This window comes from Balaenoptera musculus, chromosome 11 (assembly GCF_009873245.2).
Source record: "Balaenoptera musculus isolate JJ_BM4_2016_0621 chromosome 11, mBalMus1.pri.v3, whole genome shotgun sequence".
Taxonomy (NCBI): Eukaryota; Metazoa; Chordata; class Mammalia; order Artiodactyla; family Balaenopteridae; genus Balaenoptera; species Balaenoptera musculus.
The window spans coordinates 33,505,017-33,521,691 of record NC_045795.1 but is presented as its reverse complement, the minus strand read 5'-3'; the positions used below and the strand labels follow the sequence as shown (position 1 = coordinate 33,521,691).

The following is a 16,675-nucleotide window of genomic DNA, read 5'->3' as shown; positions in this document are numbered from 1 at the left end:
GCCTGTGGGGCTGGGGGAAGGTGAAAGGGGCCAGGAATCCGCTGGGGACATAACCTGTGCTGTCCTGACCAGGACAAGTCTCTGCAAGACACTCCCCCTGGACTGGCCCACCAGCACCCCTCCCTCCCCGCCCCAAGGTTGATCTGCCAGGAAGGTAACTCAACTCGGGGGAGCACACACTTAGTGAGTGCCTGCCATGTGCCAGCTCTGCTGGGCTGGGGAGTGAGACGGGAGATTAGAGACTTGTGCACATGGGGCTTGAAGAGTGATGGGGGTGGCCGATTGCCCTGTGAGGACACCTGTTCTGCTAAAACAGGGCATCAAGACAGTGTTGCAACTTGGACTACCCAGGCTATGACTGCACAGGCTAGGGGTTTCAGGGAAGGTGGGAACTGGGAAAAGAATGATGATACTGCTTTTCCCTGAACCTTTTGCCTGTAGCTAGATTCTCTGGGCCTCCTATAGAGGCCTCACCCAGGACAGGGGGCAGAAAGCTGCCCTACTATGAGAATCCTGCAAGTTCCAGCTGGAAGGAGGCATCTCTGTTTTATGGTTGAGGAAACTGACACCCCAGAGACAGCCAGTGAATGGCTGGAGGTCACTTGGCAAGTTCATTGCAGAGCGAGGAGGAGCAGCCTGCCTCTCCCCGCGTCTCTGCGTGGTGTCCTTTCCACCCCACTTGGACCTAGTTAGGTGATTACACGTACACACTCACACAGGGTGGCCCTCATGGTGCTCCCTGGGCGTCAGCTCCCGGTCACCGTGTGTGCCGCCTAGACAGGTGTGCTGGAGTACGTGACACGCATGTGAGAGGGGCCAAAGTCCAGGTCCTCGTGCCGTGTGGGCTACATTTTGAAACCTTCCCATGGCTGCAGGCTGCCCTCCTGGCCAGGCCCACCTTGTGGATCGTGTTCTCAGAACAGACTGAGCAGGAGTCGGCAGTGGCTAGGTGCTGCCCCTCCCCATCACTGGGGGAGAAACCCTGCAAAGCATGGATTCTACTAACCAGGGTCGCTGGGGTCTAATCTTCCTGCACCAAAGACAGCACATCCTGCAATAATGTCCAACCGTCTGCAGGCTCTGTTCTAAGTATTAACTCATTAGCCCTCGTGATGACCTTAAGAGGCAGGCACTATCGCTACTTCCATTTCAGAGACAAGAAAACCAAGAACAAGGGAGGTGAGTCACTTGTCCAGAGATGCACAGCTAGCAGGTGGCAGAGCCAGAATGTGAACCCAGGCAGCTCACTGCGGAGCCTCTCTGCCCTGCTGTGGGCAGGGGCTTGGGCGCGGACCCTCCCCGGGGTGGGGCAGAGGTGAGGGGCTGACGGGGCCGAATCTCACAGGTGCCCGTGTCGGTGGCCATGATGTCGCCGCAGATGCTCACCCCCCAGCAGATGCAGCAGATCCTGTCGCCCCCACAGCTGCAGGCCTTGCTCCAGCAGCAGCAGGCGCTCATGCTGCAGCAGGTGAGTCTGGCCCCGGGGCCGCTGGAAGGGCAGGGAGAGGAGGGCGAGGTGTTCCAGGCACTGGCCTCCCCTGCTCCCACCCTGTTTACTACCAACATCACCAAAGGCCAAAGCAGTGGCAGAAACCAGAGAGACTGCTCAGGCCGGACTGACCTGCATTCCTCCAGGACAGCTGGGGAGGGGTCAGAGGTCAGGCCTCTCCCACAGCAGACTCCCACACACCCCCATACGCCCTCACAGCGCCCCACCTGTATCTCCAAACCCCAGGGAAGGACAAAGAACATCCTGGCACTTCATCCTCACCCACCAAGGGAGGGGAGGGCTCGGCGCTGTGCGGGGAGGCTCCCCGCTCCCCTCTCCGTTCCCTCTCCGTCCAGGCTCTGCTCTGGGGCTCTGCTCTGGGAGAGCCTCTCTCAGAGCAGACATCTCCCTGCTGGACCATCTGTTTCACGGCAGCCCAGTCACGAGAGGGCTGGCCGTTGCTTTGGGGTCAGCAGTCCCCCGCCTGCGCTAACCCACTCCCGCCCTGCTGTCGACCCCCAGCTGCAGGAATATTACAAGAAGCAGCAAGAGCAACTCCACTTACAACTCCTCACGCAACAGCAGGCTGGGAAGCAGCAACCCAAAGAGGTAAGGGGCTCGGGCAGGGCCGGATGTGCCCCTCAATGGACCCCCACCCCTCACCTGCAGTGCCAGCCCTCTCCTAGCCAGGGGCTGGGAGTCCCAAAGTGGTCAGGACAGGATGGCCTTGTGGGGATAGTAGAAAAACCAGGAAAGGCTGGGGGATGGGATGGAGGGATGGAGGCCCACATTCCACCACCTCCCCTCAACCCCATTCAGTCCTCCTCGCCTTGTGTTGTTGGATTAGGAGAGCAGAAGGGCTGAGCCCTGTGTTATCTGAGCACATACGCGTAGACCAGGTATGTGAGTGTCGGATGGTCCGCGCTCATGACCGGCTGCCTCGCGGTCATGCCCTCTTCCTGCCTGCTTGTCTGTTAGTGACCCAGCACCTCAGCCCTCTAGCCTGGTCCTGAGAATCTTTCAGTCCCCCCCTTCAGCCCTGCCCCAACCTCTGTTGCTTCTTGTAACATCCTGCCCTGCCTCTCTCCAGAGAACTCCCCAGCCTGCACCCCCTGCCCCATCTGGGCCACAGTGCCTTCTGAGCTCCCATACCAGGCCCTGCAGTGCCCCCCACCTCGTGTCCCGGACACGCACTTCCCTCCTGCTGGCCAAACCACAGCCAAGTTCGAGTTGCCTCCTCCCAGGAGGCTGCCCTGCTGACACCCAGTCATTCCCTCCTGCCCTCAGCCTCCCCCTCAGAGGTCTCGCATTTGCTGCCTTCTCTGCATTGTCTCTAGGCTGAATAGCCAGCCCACCACCCCACCTCCAGGGCAGGTGGGCCGAGCCATCCCTGCCTCCAGAGCGCCCAGGACATGCTTGGCTCCTGGGGCTCAGAAAAGGCTTGCTGACAGGCTGACTCGTCAGTGCTTGTGTGAAGTACTGAATCTGGGGGTGGGGGGGGTCGGGGGGAGCGGGGCCAGAGCAGGAGAGAGGGAGCCACTAAGAGCAGAGTGAGCAAGTGCGGGCAGGCGGCGGGCACCTGGGCAGCAGCGATGCGACTGTTCCCTAGCCTGGGTCCTGATGACCTGTCGATGCTGATCTTTTAAAGTCCCGTCAGACGCCTTGATTCTCTGTATCTAAGAAGCAAGAGAGGAGAGGAGCTGGAGGGGAGAAAGCCCCCTCCTCAGAGCGGAAGGGGGGCACCCCGGGCATGTGGGAAGGGTGCCCGCCAGGCGGGAGTGGCCCCTGGAGTCTGACAGGCTCATCCATCATTGTGATGAGAGCCCCCCGCCCCCCCCAGGCGAGCACAGCTGTGGTGCGGGAGCCGAAGCAGCCGAAGCAGCGGAAGGAGGGAGGCGGGAGCGGGGAGGGCGTCGTGCTGCGTGTCTAGGTCTGGCCGTGTGTGTTTGCGCGCGTGCGTGCGTGCGTGCGTGTGTGCGTGCGTGTTTCCTGCGAGGAGGCATGCAGCCCTATGGAAGCTGGGCCGGGAGCAGGGAAGCTGCAGCTGCGGACACCACCACGACAGCTCCGGGGGCCGACAGGCCCTGGGAGGGGGTGGCCGCAGGGTGGGGGCCAGATGGCACGCCTGAGGCTGATGGCACCCCTCTCTGCCCGCCCCCTCGGGCCCCCCACCAGGCCCTGGGGAACAAGCAGCTGGCCTTCCAGCAACAGCTCCTGCAAATGCAACAGCTGCAGCAACAGCACCTGCTCAACCTGCAGAGACAGGGGCTGGTCAGCCTGCAGCCCAGCCAAGCCTCGGGGCCCCTCCAGACCCTCCCGCAAGGTGAGTGCCCACCCCCCAGCCAGCCCCAGCCCCACGCCCTCGCTGTCCCCGAGGGCTGGCAGCCCCTGCTCCAGGGCGTGAGGTGGGGGCCCCATGCGTTCCTGGGGCCCCGCCAGCCTCCCCTCTCTCTCCCTCCCATCGCAGCCGTGTGCCCGACGGACCTGCCCCAGCTGTGGAAGGGCGAGGGTGCCCCCGGGCAGCCCGCCGAGGACAGCGTCAAGCAGGAGGGGCTGGACCTCACCGGCACGGCCACCACCGCTACCTCGTTCGCCGCCCCCCCCAAAGTCTCACCCCCCCTCTCCCACCACACCCTGCCCAACGGACAGCCCACTGTGCTCACACCTCGGAGAGACAGGTATGGGGCTCCGGCTGGGAGGAGGTGCTGTATACCTGCCCGGGGACTGGCCTTGACCCGGAGGGCTGGTAGAGGCTGGGGTGGGGTTGTGGAGCTCAGGGACCGGCAGGTTTGCCTCTCCCGGGGCACGCACAACTGTGCCTGACGTCTGGGGAACCTGTATTAGGGACAGAAACGTCATTAGTAGGGGAGCTGGGGCTGGGCAGGACCGAGGGCTGCCGGGGTCTTCAGGGTCGCTGACCACCATCACCCTCCTGCCCTCCCAGCTCCTCCCACGAGGAGACGCCCGGCTCCCACCCCCTCTACGGACACGGAGAGTGCAAGTGGCCAGGCTGTGAGACCCTGTGTGAAGACCTGGGCCAGTTCATCAAGTAGGTGTCAGCCCCACTCTCCTTTGCCCCCCAGCCTGCCTCCCCTAACAGGGCCCCTCATCCCCCAGCCTGCCACCTAGCTTGCCACTTCTTGCGCCTTCAGGCACCAGCTGTCCTGCCATCCTCACCCCAGGGGGGGCCTCATTCCTTCTCTGCCCCCCATCAACTCCCCGGTCACTCCTACCGCGTCTGCGGTCTGTATTTCCTGAGCCAGCAGCCTCCCCACCCCGACCCCAGGCTGCTGAGCCCAGCAGGTTGGGGGTGTGAGGAGAAGGAGAGGACTTCCCCCACCGCCCTCCCCGGCTTCCCCGAGCCCCAGCCCCGGAGAGCAACAGCCTAGTGACGGCCTTCGGGCCTGGCGGACAGGCGGCTGGCAGCAGGCGGCCAGCTGCCATAGCCATGCCAGGCTCTGTCACTGACTGATTAACTCCGCTGTCTCCCAGACCCTTGCAGCATCAGGGTCAAACAAATTGTTTTCACGCTTCGTCAGAGGTTTACTTAATTAGTTCATTTGCAGTTAGATCTCTGTAGCTGGGATTTTAGCAAAGACATCAAAGGAGGCTGACGAGAAGGCGGCTTCCTCCGTTGCCCCGTTTTTGTTTTTGTTTTTTTCCCCATCCCTTTCCCTTCTTTGTATCTCTTGGTCTGTCTGCTTTCCAGGCTGTGGGCAGGATTAGAGGGTAGGATGGGGAGGGTGGTGACAGCAGGAGAACCAGGGCCAACTTTCTCTTCTCCGCCCCCTCCTCCCCCGGAAGACACCTCAACACAGAGCACGCCCTGGACGACCGGAGCACAGCCCAGTGCCGCGTGCAGATGCAGGTGGTGCAGCAGCTGGAGATCCAGGTGTGGCCTCGGGCTGCGGGAGAGGGGCGTGGGGGGCTCCCACCCCTGCCTCACCCGCAGCACTGACTTTCCAGGAGGGATTTAGGGGGTCTCATGGAAGGGTCATCTAATGCTTTCTAGGTCCTCGTTACCATGGTTGTAAGGTGAGGGCAGCCGGATTCTGAGGGGAAAACCAGGGTTGGGGGTCTCTCTGCTGCGAGGTCCTGAAGAGACTCATACTAATACAAACAACAAAAATGGTATAAATAGCTAACATACTGAGCCCTTACCTTGTGCTATGTACTAAATACCTATGTGACTCAAGGGATCCTCTGAACAATGTTATATGGTTGGTAGGTACTATTATTATGCCCAGTTTACAGATACAGAAAACAGAGGCATAGAGAGGTGAAGTAACTTGCCTCTGATCACTCAGCCAGTGGGTGGCAGAGCTGGGATTGGAACCAGGGCAGTCTGGCTCCGGAGTCTCCACTCTACAGCACGGAATACTCAGGAGGCTACTCAGGACAGTCCATCAGGCAGCCAATCAATATTTACCCATTTCCCTCTGGCACCTAGCAGAGCTCCCTGCATGAGAGGGTGGTTGTAAAAGATCTATTGAATTTATGAATAGGGGTGAATGAATCATTCATCCATCCCTGCATCTCCATTCAGTGTGTGAGGGCACTCTCACACACAAGTGCCACTGAACTTGGGTGTTGTTCAGCCACAGCCTCTGGTCTTGATGGGGAGGAAAGGCGTGTGCTGTTGGGAAGAAGGCCCCCCAGAGTGCAGCGGCTGTGTGGGGGTCTAGGCTGGGGACACACAGTCTGGAGAAGCGGGGAGGGCTTCATGGAGCAGGCAGCCCCCAGTCCTGGCTTTGTGGTGTGAGGGGCCAGAGGGGCAGGGAAAAGCCGAGGTCTTCCAGGAGCAAGGGACGGAGGGAGCTGGGCTGCCAAGGGTGGGGGCGCGTGGTGGTGACAGGGGCTTGGTATGTGGAGGAGGAGGAGGAGGGCCCGGCTGCCCCCCCCCGCCCCCTCCCCGCCACCAGATACAACCCCTGCTCACCTCCCACCTCTCCACAGCTCGCCAAGGAGAGCGAGCGGCTGCAGGCCATGATGGCCCATCTGCACATGCGGCCCTCGGAGCCCAAGCCCTTCAGCCAGCCAGTGAGTGACTCTCCCCTCCCTGCGGCCCTCCAAGAACCGCCTCCCCGCTACCCCCCCCCAACCCCGACCCCTCATCCTTACGGCACTGGTCTCAGCATCCTCCCCGTTGCTCACAGCTGAACCCAGTCCCCGGCTCCTCCTCATTCTCCAAGGTGACCGTCTCCGCAGCCGACTCGTTCCCAGATGGTCTCGTACACCCCCCCACCTCGGCCGCTGCCCCTGTCACCCCGCTACGGCCCCCTGGCCTCGGCTCTGCCTCCCTGCACAGTGGGGGGCCCGCGCGGCGGAGGAGCAGCGACAAGTTCTGCTCCCCCATCTCCTCAGGTAAGGGCCGTGGGGAGGGGCATCTTTCCCCAAGCTGGACCCCCCTTCTGGCTATCTCAGCCTCTGCCTGTCTCCCCCAGAGCTGGCGCAGAATCACGAGTTCTACAAGAACGCCGACGTCCGGCCCCCCTTCACCTACGCCTCCCTCATCCGCCAGGTGAGCGTGGGAAGGTAGACGGAGTGGGGGTGGGGGGTGGGGGAGGCACACAGTCTGCACCCCTCCCTCAGGGTCCTGGGACCAGAGAACGTAACTTTCCGTCTCACACATGTCCTCTCCCACTCACACCTGCGTTTTCCTTCTCAGCCAGACGGCCCCTCACATGGGCTTCGGCTGAGCCATCCTGCTGGTCACTCAGACCTGTCTGTGGGAGCACACACACTGTTGATGCTACTTACACCCCCTGTGGCATCCATACCCTCATTTCCACGTAGGCACACTCCCATGAGACGATTTTCTGATAGACTTATGGTCACTTGTAGTCTGTCTCCTTTTCTCTGTCTCTCAGATGCACACACACACACATCCACACGCCATCTCATGTTTAGGGTGCCCTTTACAAAAACCAGGATAAATTCCAAACAGCCCCCACCCCCGGACCTCTTTCTCCCAAGAATACTGCTTTCTTTCCCAGTCTAGGGCAGGGGCCCTTGGAGCCATTTTCCCTCCAGCAGAAATTCATGTGCTCCTTGCACAAGTGCATGGCCCTCGAGGCTCGTGTTCCCTTTAGCCTCTGGCTGGGCTGTAACCAGCCTGCCCCTCTCAGGGGACCATCGAGCACCCCCAGTCTTGTCCACATGCTTCCGCAGCGGGTCTCCTCTGCTCTCAGATGAGTTAGGGGCCAGGCTGAGGGGAGCTGGGGCAGAGCACACAGGCCTGTGGCCCTTGCAGGCCCAGACTGAGGGTCCCTGTGCTTCTTCCTTGTCCACAGGCCATCCTGGAAACCCCCGACAGGCAGCTGACCCTGAATGAGATCTATAACTGGTTCACCAGGATGTTCGCCTATTTCCGGAGAAACACGGCCACCTGGAAGGTGAGGCATGCCCGTTCCTCCTTGCCAGGGCCCCAGGCGTCCTTGGACATCTCCAGATCCCTTTGAGACCAAGGCTGCCTAACAGTCCCCTCGGGGAGGCAGTTCTATAGAAGTGGCCCCACCAGGCCCCAGGCTGGGCCGTGGCCCCTCCACCTCCACCTCCACTTCTCTGGAGCGCTCCCCCCATGGGCCCAAAAACCCCAGCCCCCTGAAATAGGGCCTGCAGGAGTCGGTAGTGCCTGAGCCTGGTCGGAGGCCTGGGTTACATTCACAGGAGACCCTCAGGGTTCAGAGTCCTCGGCTAAAGGCGCACGCTCTGAAGACCAGGATGGGTGGAGGGAGGGGGCTCGCAGGCCTGGGCATGTGGGTGGACCGAGACCCTGGACTGTAATGCCCTGGGGCACAAACACAGACGCTCACACTCTCCCCAGCTCTGCCATCAGTAGCAGGAAGATAATTATTGTCTTCATCCAATTAGTCATTTTAACACCTTCAGCCATAAGAGTTTTCCTGGGGGATCAGAAACAGACAAGGGAGGGAACCTAGGAAAATGGGACACGAGAGTTGTGGGCTGGGACACTAAGCCATTTGTTTTTCTAGAGCCAGCATGGGGGGTATGAGTCTGTCTGTCTGATGGGTGAGAATATTAGGTTCTGTGCAGCAGGGTGGGAGGGGGTGAGGGGAAGGAGAAGGGAGTGTCAGTGCCCTGTGGGAAAGGATGGACACCCGGGAAGGAGTCCCCCACATCTCAGGACCTGAGTTGGATCCCTGGCTCTTGAGTCCCTCTGCTGGCCAGTGCAGAAGCTGCAGTTAAACAGCCTACCTCCCCGATCCCACCAGGTTTCAACAAGTGTCACTAGGGCCCCCTCCCTACCAGTGACCAGGACAAGGTGGGGTCTGTACAGGGCCCAGCCTTCTCTGCCTTCTCTGTGCTAAGTGCAGCAGGAGAGACTGCTCCGTGACCTTCTGTATCCCCGTGCCCAATTCCCAAAGCTTGGCAAAGAGGCTGCAAGGCTGGGACAGCTGCTGTGATTGGCTGCGAGTGATGTCATTTCCTGCCAACCACAGTCCTGCCCTCTCTCTGAGCCAGCAGGGCCTTCTTGGAGCCACCTGGTTCAGTCTCCAACCTGCAGGCCAGTTTGGATACCAGGTTTCGTAAATGATGAGAGTCCTATACAAACTTCAGGGATCATTACAATTGTTATGTAATGTTTACTTTAATATTGTATATTAACCCTCTACCTTTAGGGGAGTCAATGTGGAGCCTCACTGCCCTAGACAACCTCCTCCTTGGGGGCAGAGTGCCCCTCATCCACCTACCCTCCTTTCTTGTTCTCTCTTAACTGCATCACCCTCTGCAATCTCTACTTCTCTCCTTTCTTGAGGTCAGAAGGAGCTGGTTTAGGTGACTTTCTTAAACCCCTCGATGACCATCATGAAGCCACCTCTCCTGTAGCCCAGCCCCCTTGGGCCTTCATACCACCTTCGACTGGTGGCCCAGCCTTGGTCATCTCAGCAGCGTGTCTCCCTCCCAGGTCTTCACCTCCATCTCCCCTCCCCTAGTCTAGGTCCCAGCAAGAAGCCAGCTCATTGAGTGACCTTCCCATTTAGCTGTGCTCTGCTGCTGCTTCTGCCACTGGGGGCACTGCCTGCGTCCTCCCTGTGGCCCAGCAGAATCCACCTCAGCTTGCGGTCCACTCTGACCTTCAGGATTTTTTGCCGTCAAGCTTCCATTCACGTCACTTGGGAGATGCACCCTGTCTACTCCCAGCTCTATTTCCTTTCCACCCCCACTTCCGACCCGTTTATCTGCCCATTGAGGTCCCTCCTCTTCTCCTCAACTATTTCAGCTTCCTTTCCTTCCTCCTCCTTTACTCTCTTGGGCCCCCACCCTGGGATGCTGTCCACTTCAGACCAGGGCAGAAGGGTTGGGAGCCGGCGTGGGCCAGGCCAGCTGCCGTTCATCCGGGGACAGAGCTGCCATCTGCCAAGCTGATGGTCCTCGCCAGCCCTCCCCCTGTGTCCGTCCCCTCCCAGGGCCCATGTTGTGGGCCTGTCCTTTTGTTTACGCAGCCCCTGCCAGACCCCTTAAATTGCCGTTAATGTTTCAGCGTAACGAATTAGTCTCTCATCACGAATCAGGCTTCGAAATGAGGGGAAAAAGCCCCAGTGAGGCCATCCTCGGAAATTGGGGTCATTCTCATTTGCAAAGCGGAGGATCGGAGCCCCGTAATGCGGGCAAATTTATTCCAAGGCAGGAGCCCCGGCGTGATTAGGCCCTTTGTAATTATCGCTCCAAGAGATTCCACTCCAGCCGCCCGCCTCCCTCGTGGATTAGCAAGCGAGTCGGAAAAATACACAGGATTTAATTAGAGGCAAATTAAAATTGGTAATGAAATCGGGCCAGTTGCAAGTGGCAAGAGTTGGAAGGGAGAAAGGGAGAGGGGATCTCCAGGGGCATGGGCTGCCTGCCCAGCCTGCTTTCTTCCCCGTTTAGAAATGTAAAGAGGAGACAAGGATGGAGATGAGGTGCGGGAGGCTGAGGGGGGACAGGTAACAGGGACAGGGACAGCTTGGGGCTGTGAAGTTGAGAGAGGAGAGCGTGGGGACAGGAGCGAGGCACATGGCGGGCGGTGGTGGGGTGGATCAGGGCCCTAGCCCAGGTTCCCGGGAGGGGGGAGGGGCGGATTGGGCCAAGCACCCCTGCCCCCACCCAAGTGTCCTACAAACAGGATGACCTCAATTCCTGAAGTTATCCTGCTGGGAGGAGGTGGGACCGACAAGGTGACTTTTCCCTCCTCTTCCTGCTGTACAGCCACTAAACCCAGGCTCTCCTTTCTCTCAGCTTCCTTATGTTAGCAAGTATGTATTAGGCCTCTACTGTATACCTCATGCTCTCAATAAGCCGTCTGTTCTGAGCCACAGCCCAAAGTCAAGGCTCCCACGCTCCAAGGTGGTCAAGGAAGGTTGCAGTGAGGCTTCCTGAGTTATTCCCAAAACTTTTAAAGGCTTAATGGGAACTCTGTGTGCACCTGAGGTAAGGTGTCCCAGGCTCACTGAGGTGCCAGGACCTGAGTGTGGTCTCGTGCCGCTCAGAAGCCCTAACAGCTACATGCATCTGACTAATGATGATGAGAAAACAGATTATTGCTAACGAGGTATCATTCACTTGGTAGACAGAGTTTTCCAAAACGTGGCAGGGAGAAGGGAGCAGACAATACAACGGGCTGGCGGTGGTGAGGATGCCGGAGCCGCTGGCTCCAAGGGCCGAGAGGGGTCTTCCCTCAGCTCCGGCTGCATCTTCTCCTGCCCGGCCCTCCCCTTGCTTGTTGCTGGGGAAGGTGGGACCAGGTGGGACTTGAGGACCCTCCTGCCTGTGCTCCCCCGAGTGGAGGAGGGGCCACCTCTGAGCGTCTGCTTCTTGTCACTGCACCCCCAGAATGCAGTGCGACACAACCTCAGCCTGCACAAGTGCTTCGTGCGCGTGGAGAACGTCAAGGGCGCCGTGTGGACTGTGGACGAGCGGGAGTACCAGAAGCGGAGACCACCAAAGATGACGGGGTACGTGGGCCCACACCCCCCCATACCTCTCCAGGGTACCTCTCTGCCCCGGATCCTTCCCACTGTGGGGTTGGGGGGTCGGAGAAAAGGGGCGAAGGAGCCCAGGAGAGCCTGGAATCTGGAAGTGACAGATGATTAGGAAGAGGACATTTCTGCCTTCTGCTTCTGACTGAGGGAAGGAGCTGAGGGGAACCTGGCACCAGAGAGAAGCAGAAGCCCAAAGTAGCCCCGGCCGGAGCTGGGGCATGGGCAGATGGCAGCCAGTGTGGCTGTTGGTGAGGGAGCTGCCATCCCCAGGGCCACTCTCCCCCATCTTATTGCAGGATGAGCCAGTCTGTGAGATCTCCAGGCCCCACCTTTTCATTTTACAGGGAGAGGAGGCCCAGAGAGGACAAGGGGCTGGAGGGTGGTCACACAGCAGATTCCTGGCAGAGCTGGGTCTCTGACTTCTACCACGCAGCACTTCCAGTGGAAACTGAGGAACCTGGGGGAGGGTTCCTCTTTCAGCTTCCCTTCCAGCGCCACCACCTCCCCACTCCGAGCACCCCACGTGGGCTTGCCTGCGCATCTTGGGCCTCTGAAGCAAGTTAGATGGCTCTCTGTGGGTGCCTGTGCCCCTCAAAGATTCCTTCACCCCAGACAAGAGCCCCTCTACCCTCAGGCAGCTGTGGGTGCTGGGGCAGGGTTGGGACCCGAAAAGGAAAGCCATTCCCTTCTGAGTGCCCCCATGTGCCAGTCACAATGCTTGGAATCTTCATGTCCCATTATCAACTTGGAATCGGAAGACCTGGGCTCGAATTACACCTCTGCTTCTCACCAGCTGTGTGACCTTGGGCCAGTTCTTTAAGCTGTCTGAGACACCCTCTAAACTGGGGATACTCACTGTGGAAGGATGGCCTTAAGCCATTGCTTTTCCTGACCCAACTCCTGGACACTTCTTTGTGCAGAAAAGCCTTTGGTGTGGAGCATGTGGGGACAGGCTGAGCACACGGCTTATTGGATGTCCCAAAATTCAGGGTGGCAAGAAAGTGGATTTTATAGTAGGGGACTATGGAGGTTATCACTCAGACCTTGCCAGACATCGGGAAATCTAGACTGGAGAGAAAATACTGGGCCACCTGACGTGGAGACAGAGACTGGGAGGGATCTGGGTCCTACTCCTCAGCCCTGAGACCCTGGGCACATTCCAGGGCCCCTAGGAGCCCCGGCAGCTCACCTGTGAAGGGGGCTTTCGGTCCCAGATGTGCCAGGTCAGTGGGAGGATTGAATAAGATGGGGCCTCCCAGGATAATGAATGGGACAGTCCCTGGCACAGAGCAGGCCCTCAGTTAGGGTCAAGGCCTGAGTGAGGAATAAGCGAATGAATGAAGCAGACGCTGCCTTCTGTCTCCTCCAGGAGCCCCACCCTGGTGAAGAACATGATTTCGGGCCTCAGTTATGGAGCACTTAACGCCAGCTACCAGGTAGTGGACTGGTCCCCGCCCAGTGCCCTCCCACCCCCTCACTTTCCCTCCAGCACACTGGTCTGCAGAAGAGACATTCCCCCACCCTCCCCGGCAGAGACGGGGCACAGAGCGGGTAGGTTGGCATAGCCAGTGGTGACCCCTTCCCTGGCTTACAGATCTGGGGTGGCAGCCGGGGGCAGGGCGTGGGGGGTCCTCTGTCTCCCGGGAAGGGAAGAAGTCAGGCCCAGGTTCTCAGGAAAGCTGGGAGGCAGCTCAGCTTCGGAGCTCTGGCCTTGGGAGGGGGTGCCAGAGATCTGCCAGCCCGTGGACACACGGGAGGCTCTCTAGGGCTGGGGAAGGGACAGCACTTGGCTGGGTGGAGCCCGCTGACAGGCCCCAACTCTGTGCCCTCCAGGCTGCCCTGGCCGAGAGCAGCTTCCCCCTCCTCAACAGCCCTGGCGTGCTGACCCCTGGCTCCGCCAGCAGCCTCCTGCCCCTCAGCCATGACGACGTGGGCGCCCCCATGGAGCCGCTGCCCAGCAACGGCAGCAGCAGCCCCCCTCGCCTCTCCCCACCCCAGTACAGGTGAGCCCATGCCATGGACCCCAGCCCCCCGCCGTGCCCCCCGCAAACATCAGGAAGGCTGAATCTTCCCCCCCTGCAGCTGGGATCCCCATCTTGTGGCCTCCAGCACAGCTCTCTTCCCAGGGCAGGTGGCCCCTCTCTTCCTTCTCATTGCTCCCCTCTGCCCCGCCTCCCCCCACCCCGTATCCTCTTTATTCCCCTCTCTTCTCCATCCTCTGTCGTCTCCCTTCCCCTCTCCTTCCCAACCAAAGGCAATCTCTGTCCATCCCAAGACCTCCTTTCCTTTGAAGGGAAACCAGACCTGAGACGTCAGGCCCCAGCGGCTCAGAGATGAGGGGGTCCTGGGGAGGCGATCTCTGGACACATCCCTGTGCCCCCAGATCCTGGATGCATTTTGGGCTGGGGCCGGCAGGAGAGGACCTCCAGGGTGCCCACATCATCCCTTCTGTCACAGCCACCAGGTGCAGGTGAAAGAGGAGCCAGCTGAGGCGGAGGAAGACAGGCGGCCGGGACCCCCCCTGGGGCCCCCTAACCCCAGCACCTCGGGGCCTCCAGAAGACAGGGACCTGGAGGAGGAGCTGCCGGGAGAGGAACTGTCCTAAGGGCCTCTAGGGGCAGGCAGGGCAGGGGTGAGACCCCTCCCTCCCGGAAGCCAGGCCCCACCTACCCCGACTCCTCGCCCCGCCCAACCTCAAGGCACTTCCAGGACTGAGATGGGGGGCTGGGCCAGCAACTCCCAAGGTGACCTGACTGACCTACGACGACGCTCGGAGTGGGGGGGCAGGGACCGGCTGCCCCCGAGGGGACACAGAACCCCTGGTCTGGGACCGGCAGAGGACACGGAGGGCCCAGACCCCTCCTCAGACTCCCCCGCCCACATCCGAATCCCGCCTCCCCCGCCCCCCAACCACCAGCAGCAGCAGCAGGGCCCTCCTCCCCCACCAGCTCGCCCCCGCAGGGCCCCTCAGTGCCCCTCAGTGCCATGGAGACCCGCAGGCGGGGCTGAGCCACCCTCTCACACCCAGGGCCCCCCCATCTTGCTCTGGCAGTACTCTCTGGCCAGAGGCCCCCGTTTCCCTAATTTGTGCGCCCTTCCACCTTCTTGTCCTTACTGTGAAGAAGTAGCTCCACCCCTGCTCCTACCCCTGGCCTGGGTTGGGGGCAGCTAAAGTCTCAGAGCAGCCCCAGGAAAAACTTGTCCCTCAGCTGTGCCCGATCAAGAGCCACAGCTGGTGAGGGGGGGGGGAAACAAGTGGAGTGCCCCGGGGGGTCCCGTGGGAGCAGGGCTGCCTGGTTCCGGGTCCCCCCCCCAGGCCGAACTGGGCCTCCACCCCCATTTCCTGGGTGCTGCCCCCCAGGCCAGGGAGCATAGGAAGTGGCCCGGTGCCCACCTCGTCCACAGAGACCTGTGCCCGGTGCACTCGTGGAGGTAGAGCCGCTGAAGGCGGCCGAGCTACCCTTGAGGCTGGAGTTGGGGCCCCAGGTGGTGCCAGGACTGCGGGAAGCATCTGCCTGTGTCCCAGGGAAAGGCCAGGCTGACACCAGGCTTGAGGGGCGGGTGGGATGAATACGGTGGCTGCTGTGACCCGACAGGTCACTCCCACCCCAGCCTTCAGGTCCCCCACCGCAGTCTTCCCTCACCCGCCCTCAGCACCCCTTCTCTGTCCCCCCACCCCCCAGTTACACAGATGACCAAAGACCTTTCTTATGCCGGAAGCAAAAACCAAAACTTTTTGTTGGCTTTTTCCTTTGTCGCCTCCCGTACCCCCTGCTCATCCCGCTTCCCATCCCGGCCCCAGGCTGGAAGCCCTCCCCAACTTAAGTTATTGTTTTAAACCAAAGTTTACAGTGTCTGTTGGTGGCCAAGACCCTCTCTCTCCACCCTCCCTCCACCCCACCCTGAGGACCCTGGGACTCAGTAGAGGTTGGCGACCCTGCTCACCTCCCCTCTGCTCTTGCCCAACCCCGGGGGGAAGGAAAGCAGGCAGAGGGGAGGAGATGGGCAGCCCTCGGCACCCCGCGGGGTTCTCGGCCCCTTGGGTGGTGGGCACGGGAGCCCTCTTCCCAACCCTGGGCTGCTTACTGGGGGCTCTCCAGACCCCTCTCTCCAGGACCAAGTCCCCCATCACACTGGGAGTGTGGATTCCAGCGAAGGAGCTGGAAAAAAAGTGAGACTCTCCACAGACCCCCTATGGGGGACCCCAACTTAAGGCCAAGGACTGGGTGTATTTGATGCTTATGACACCCCAGGCCAGGCCCCTTTGCTGAGAAGACTCCTTGGACTATTTCCCAAGAAACCCCCCACATACACCCCTTCACAATCCACCCCTCCCAAGAGGCAGGGGGCCCTCCGCCCCCTCCCCTATGTACTCCCCACCTGTGTTCTGTTTGACCAGCACAGAAATATTAAACGTCCTCTATTCACAGGGCCCTGCGTGTGTCAGCAAGGGGAGGGAGGGCAGGGGTGTGAAAGCACAAAGATGGCTCTGGACAGCTGGGGGCTCCTGAAGGGGGACTTCCTGCAAGGACGGGAGTGGGCTTGAACCCCACGCACCAGCACCTCCACGTTCATCCCAGCCAGGGCTCTGGCTCCTCTCTGCTCCTCCTGGCCCCCTTTTCCATCCGTCATCTTAGCATTCTCGGAAATTTCAAACCAGGTCTCTCCATCGTTCTCCTGTTTTCTCCCAAAGTCACAGCTCCTTGCCCCGGTTCATTCGTGGGTTTGAAATCCAGGTTCCTGGCCTGGATGTTTTCATCAGGGAGTAGATTTCCTCTAGGGATGGAGAGGGTTCCTCCTGCAGGACCGCATGCCAAGGTGCCCTCTGGGCCCATCACCCGTGTCTTCCTGGGGGCTACCTGGATAGGTGTGTGTGTGGCATTGAAATGCTCGCCCACCCCTGTGTGCAGTGTCATAGCACTGGTGGGCTCAGGTCGAAAAAGGGGTTATTCTAGCCCATGCAGTCTGGACCCCGACAGCTGGGGGAGGAAAAGGTGCAGGCTGTTAAAGGCAGGGTGGGGAGGGGGGCACCACCACACCAGCCCACATCGAGTCCTGGCTCCCCGTCTGCTGCCCCACCCCAACAGGGGAGCCCCCTCCGCCTTCCTCAGACCCCAGTGCCGTTACTGGGTTATCGGCCAGTTCCCTCCTCCCCGCACTGTTCACCTTCCAGACACTCCCTCCTCCAGAGCAGGGCGCGGGA

The 16,675-nt window shown here is 60.5% G+C and overlaps 1 protein-coding gene across 3 annotated transcripts in view; it reads left to right on the top strand.

The window, feature by feature from the left end:
- The window catches only part of FOXP4 (forkhead box P4), a 51,374-nt gene extending 35,476 nt beyond the window's left edge, over window positions 1-15,898 (top strand). Inside the window, exons 4-17 of one of the 3 annotated variants that reach the window (XR_005021898.1) lie at window positions 1,346-1,468; window positions 2,012-2,098; window positions 3,665-3,812; window positions 3,957-4,167; window positions 4,434-4,538; window positions 5,294-5,381; window positions 6,446-6,529; window positions 6,646-6,853; window positions 6,934-7,010; window positions 7,783-7,884; window positions 11,324-11,445; window positions 12,842-13,023; window positions 13,306-13,475; window positions 13,930-14,065. Coding sequence is in view for 2 of the 3 variants with exons in the window: in XM_036869473.1 (XP_036725368.1) it covers window positions 1,346-1,468; window positions 2,012-2,098; window positions 3,665-3,812; window positions 3,957-4,167; window positions 4,434-4,538; window positions 5,294-5,381; window positions 6,446-6,529; window positions 6,646-6,853; window positions 6,934-7,010; window positions 7,783-7,884; window positions 11,324-11,445; window positions 12,842-12,908; window positions 13,306-13,475; window positions 13,930-14,077 (1,740 nt within the window). In the remaining variant the exon portion in view is untranslated. Of the gene's footprint in view, window positions 1-1,345; window positions 1,469-2,011; window positions 2,099-3,664; window positions 3,813-3,956; window positions 4,168-4,433; window positions 4,539-5,293; window positions 5,382-6,445; window positions 6,530-6,645; window positions 6,854-6,933; window positions 7,011-7,782; window positions 7,885-11,323; window positions 11,446-12,841; window positions 13,024-13,305; window positions 13,476-13,929 lie in introns of all 3 variants that reach the window. The other 2 variants (XM_036869473.1, XM_036869474.1) reach the window with 2 other exon arrangements.
- Window positions 15,899-16,675: the final 777 nt, after the last annotated feature.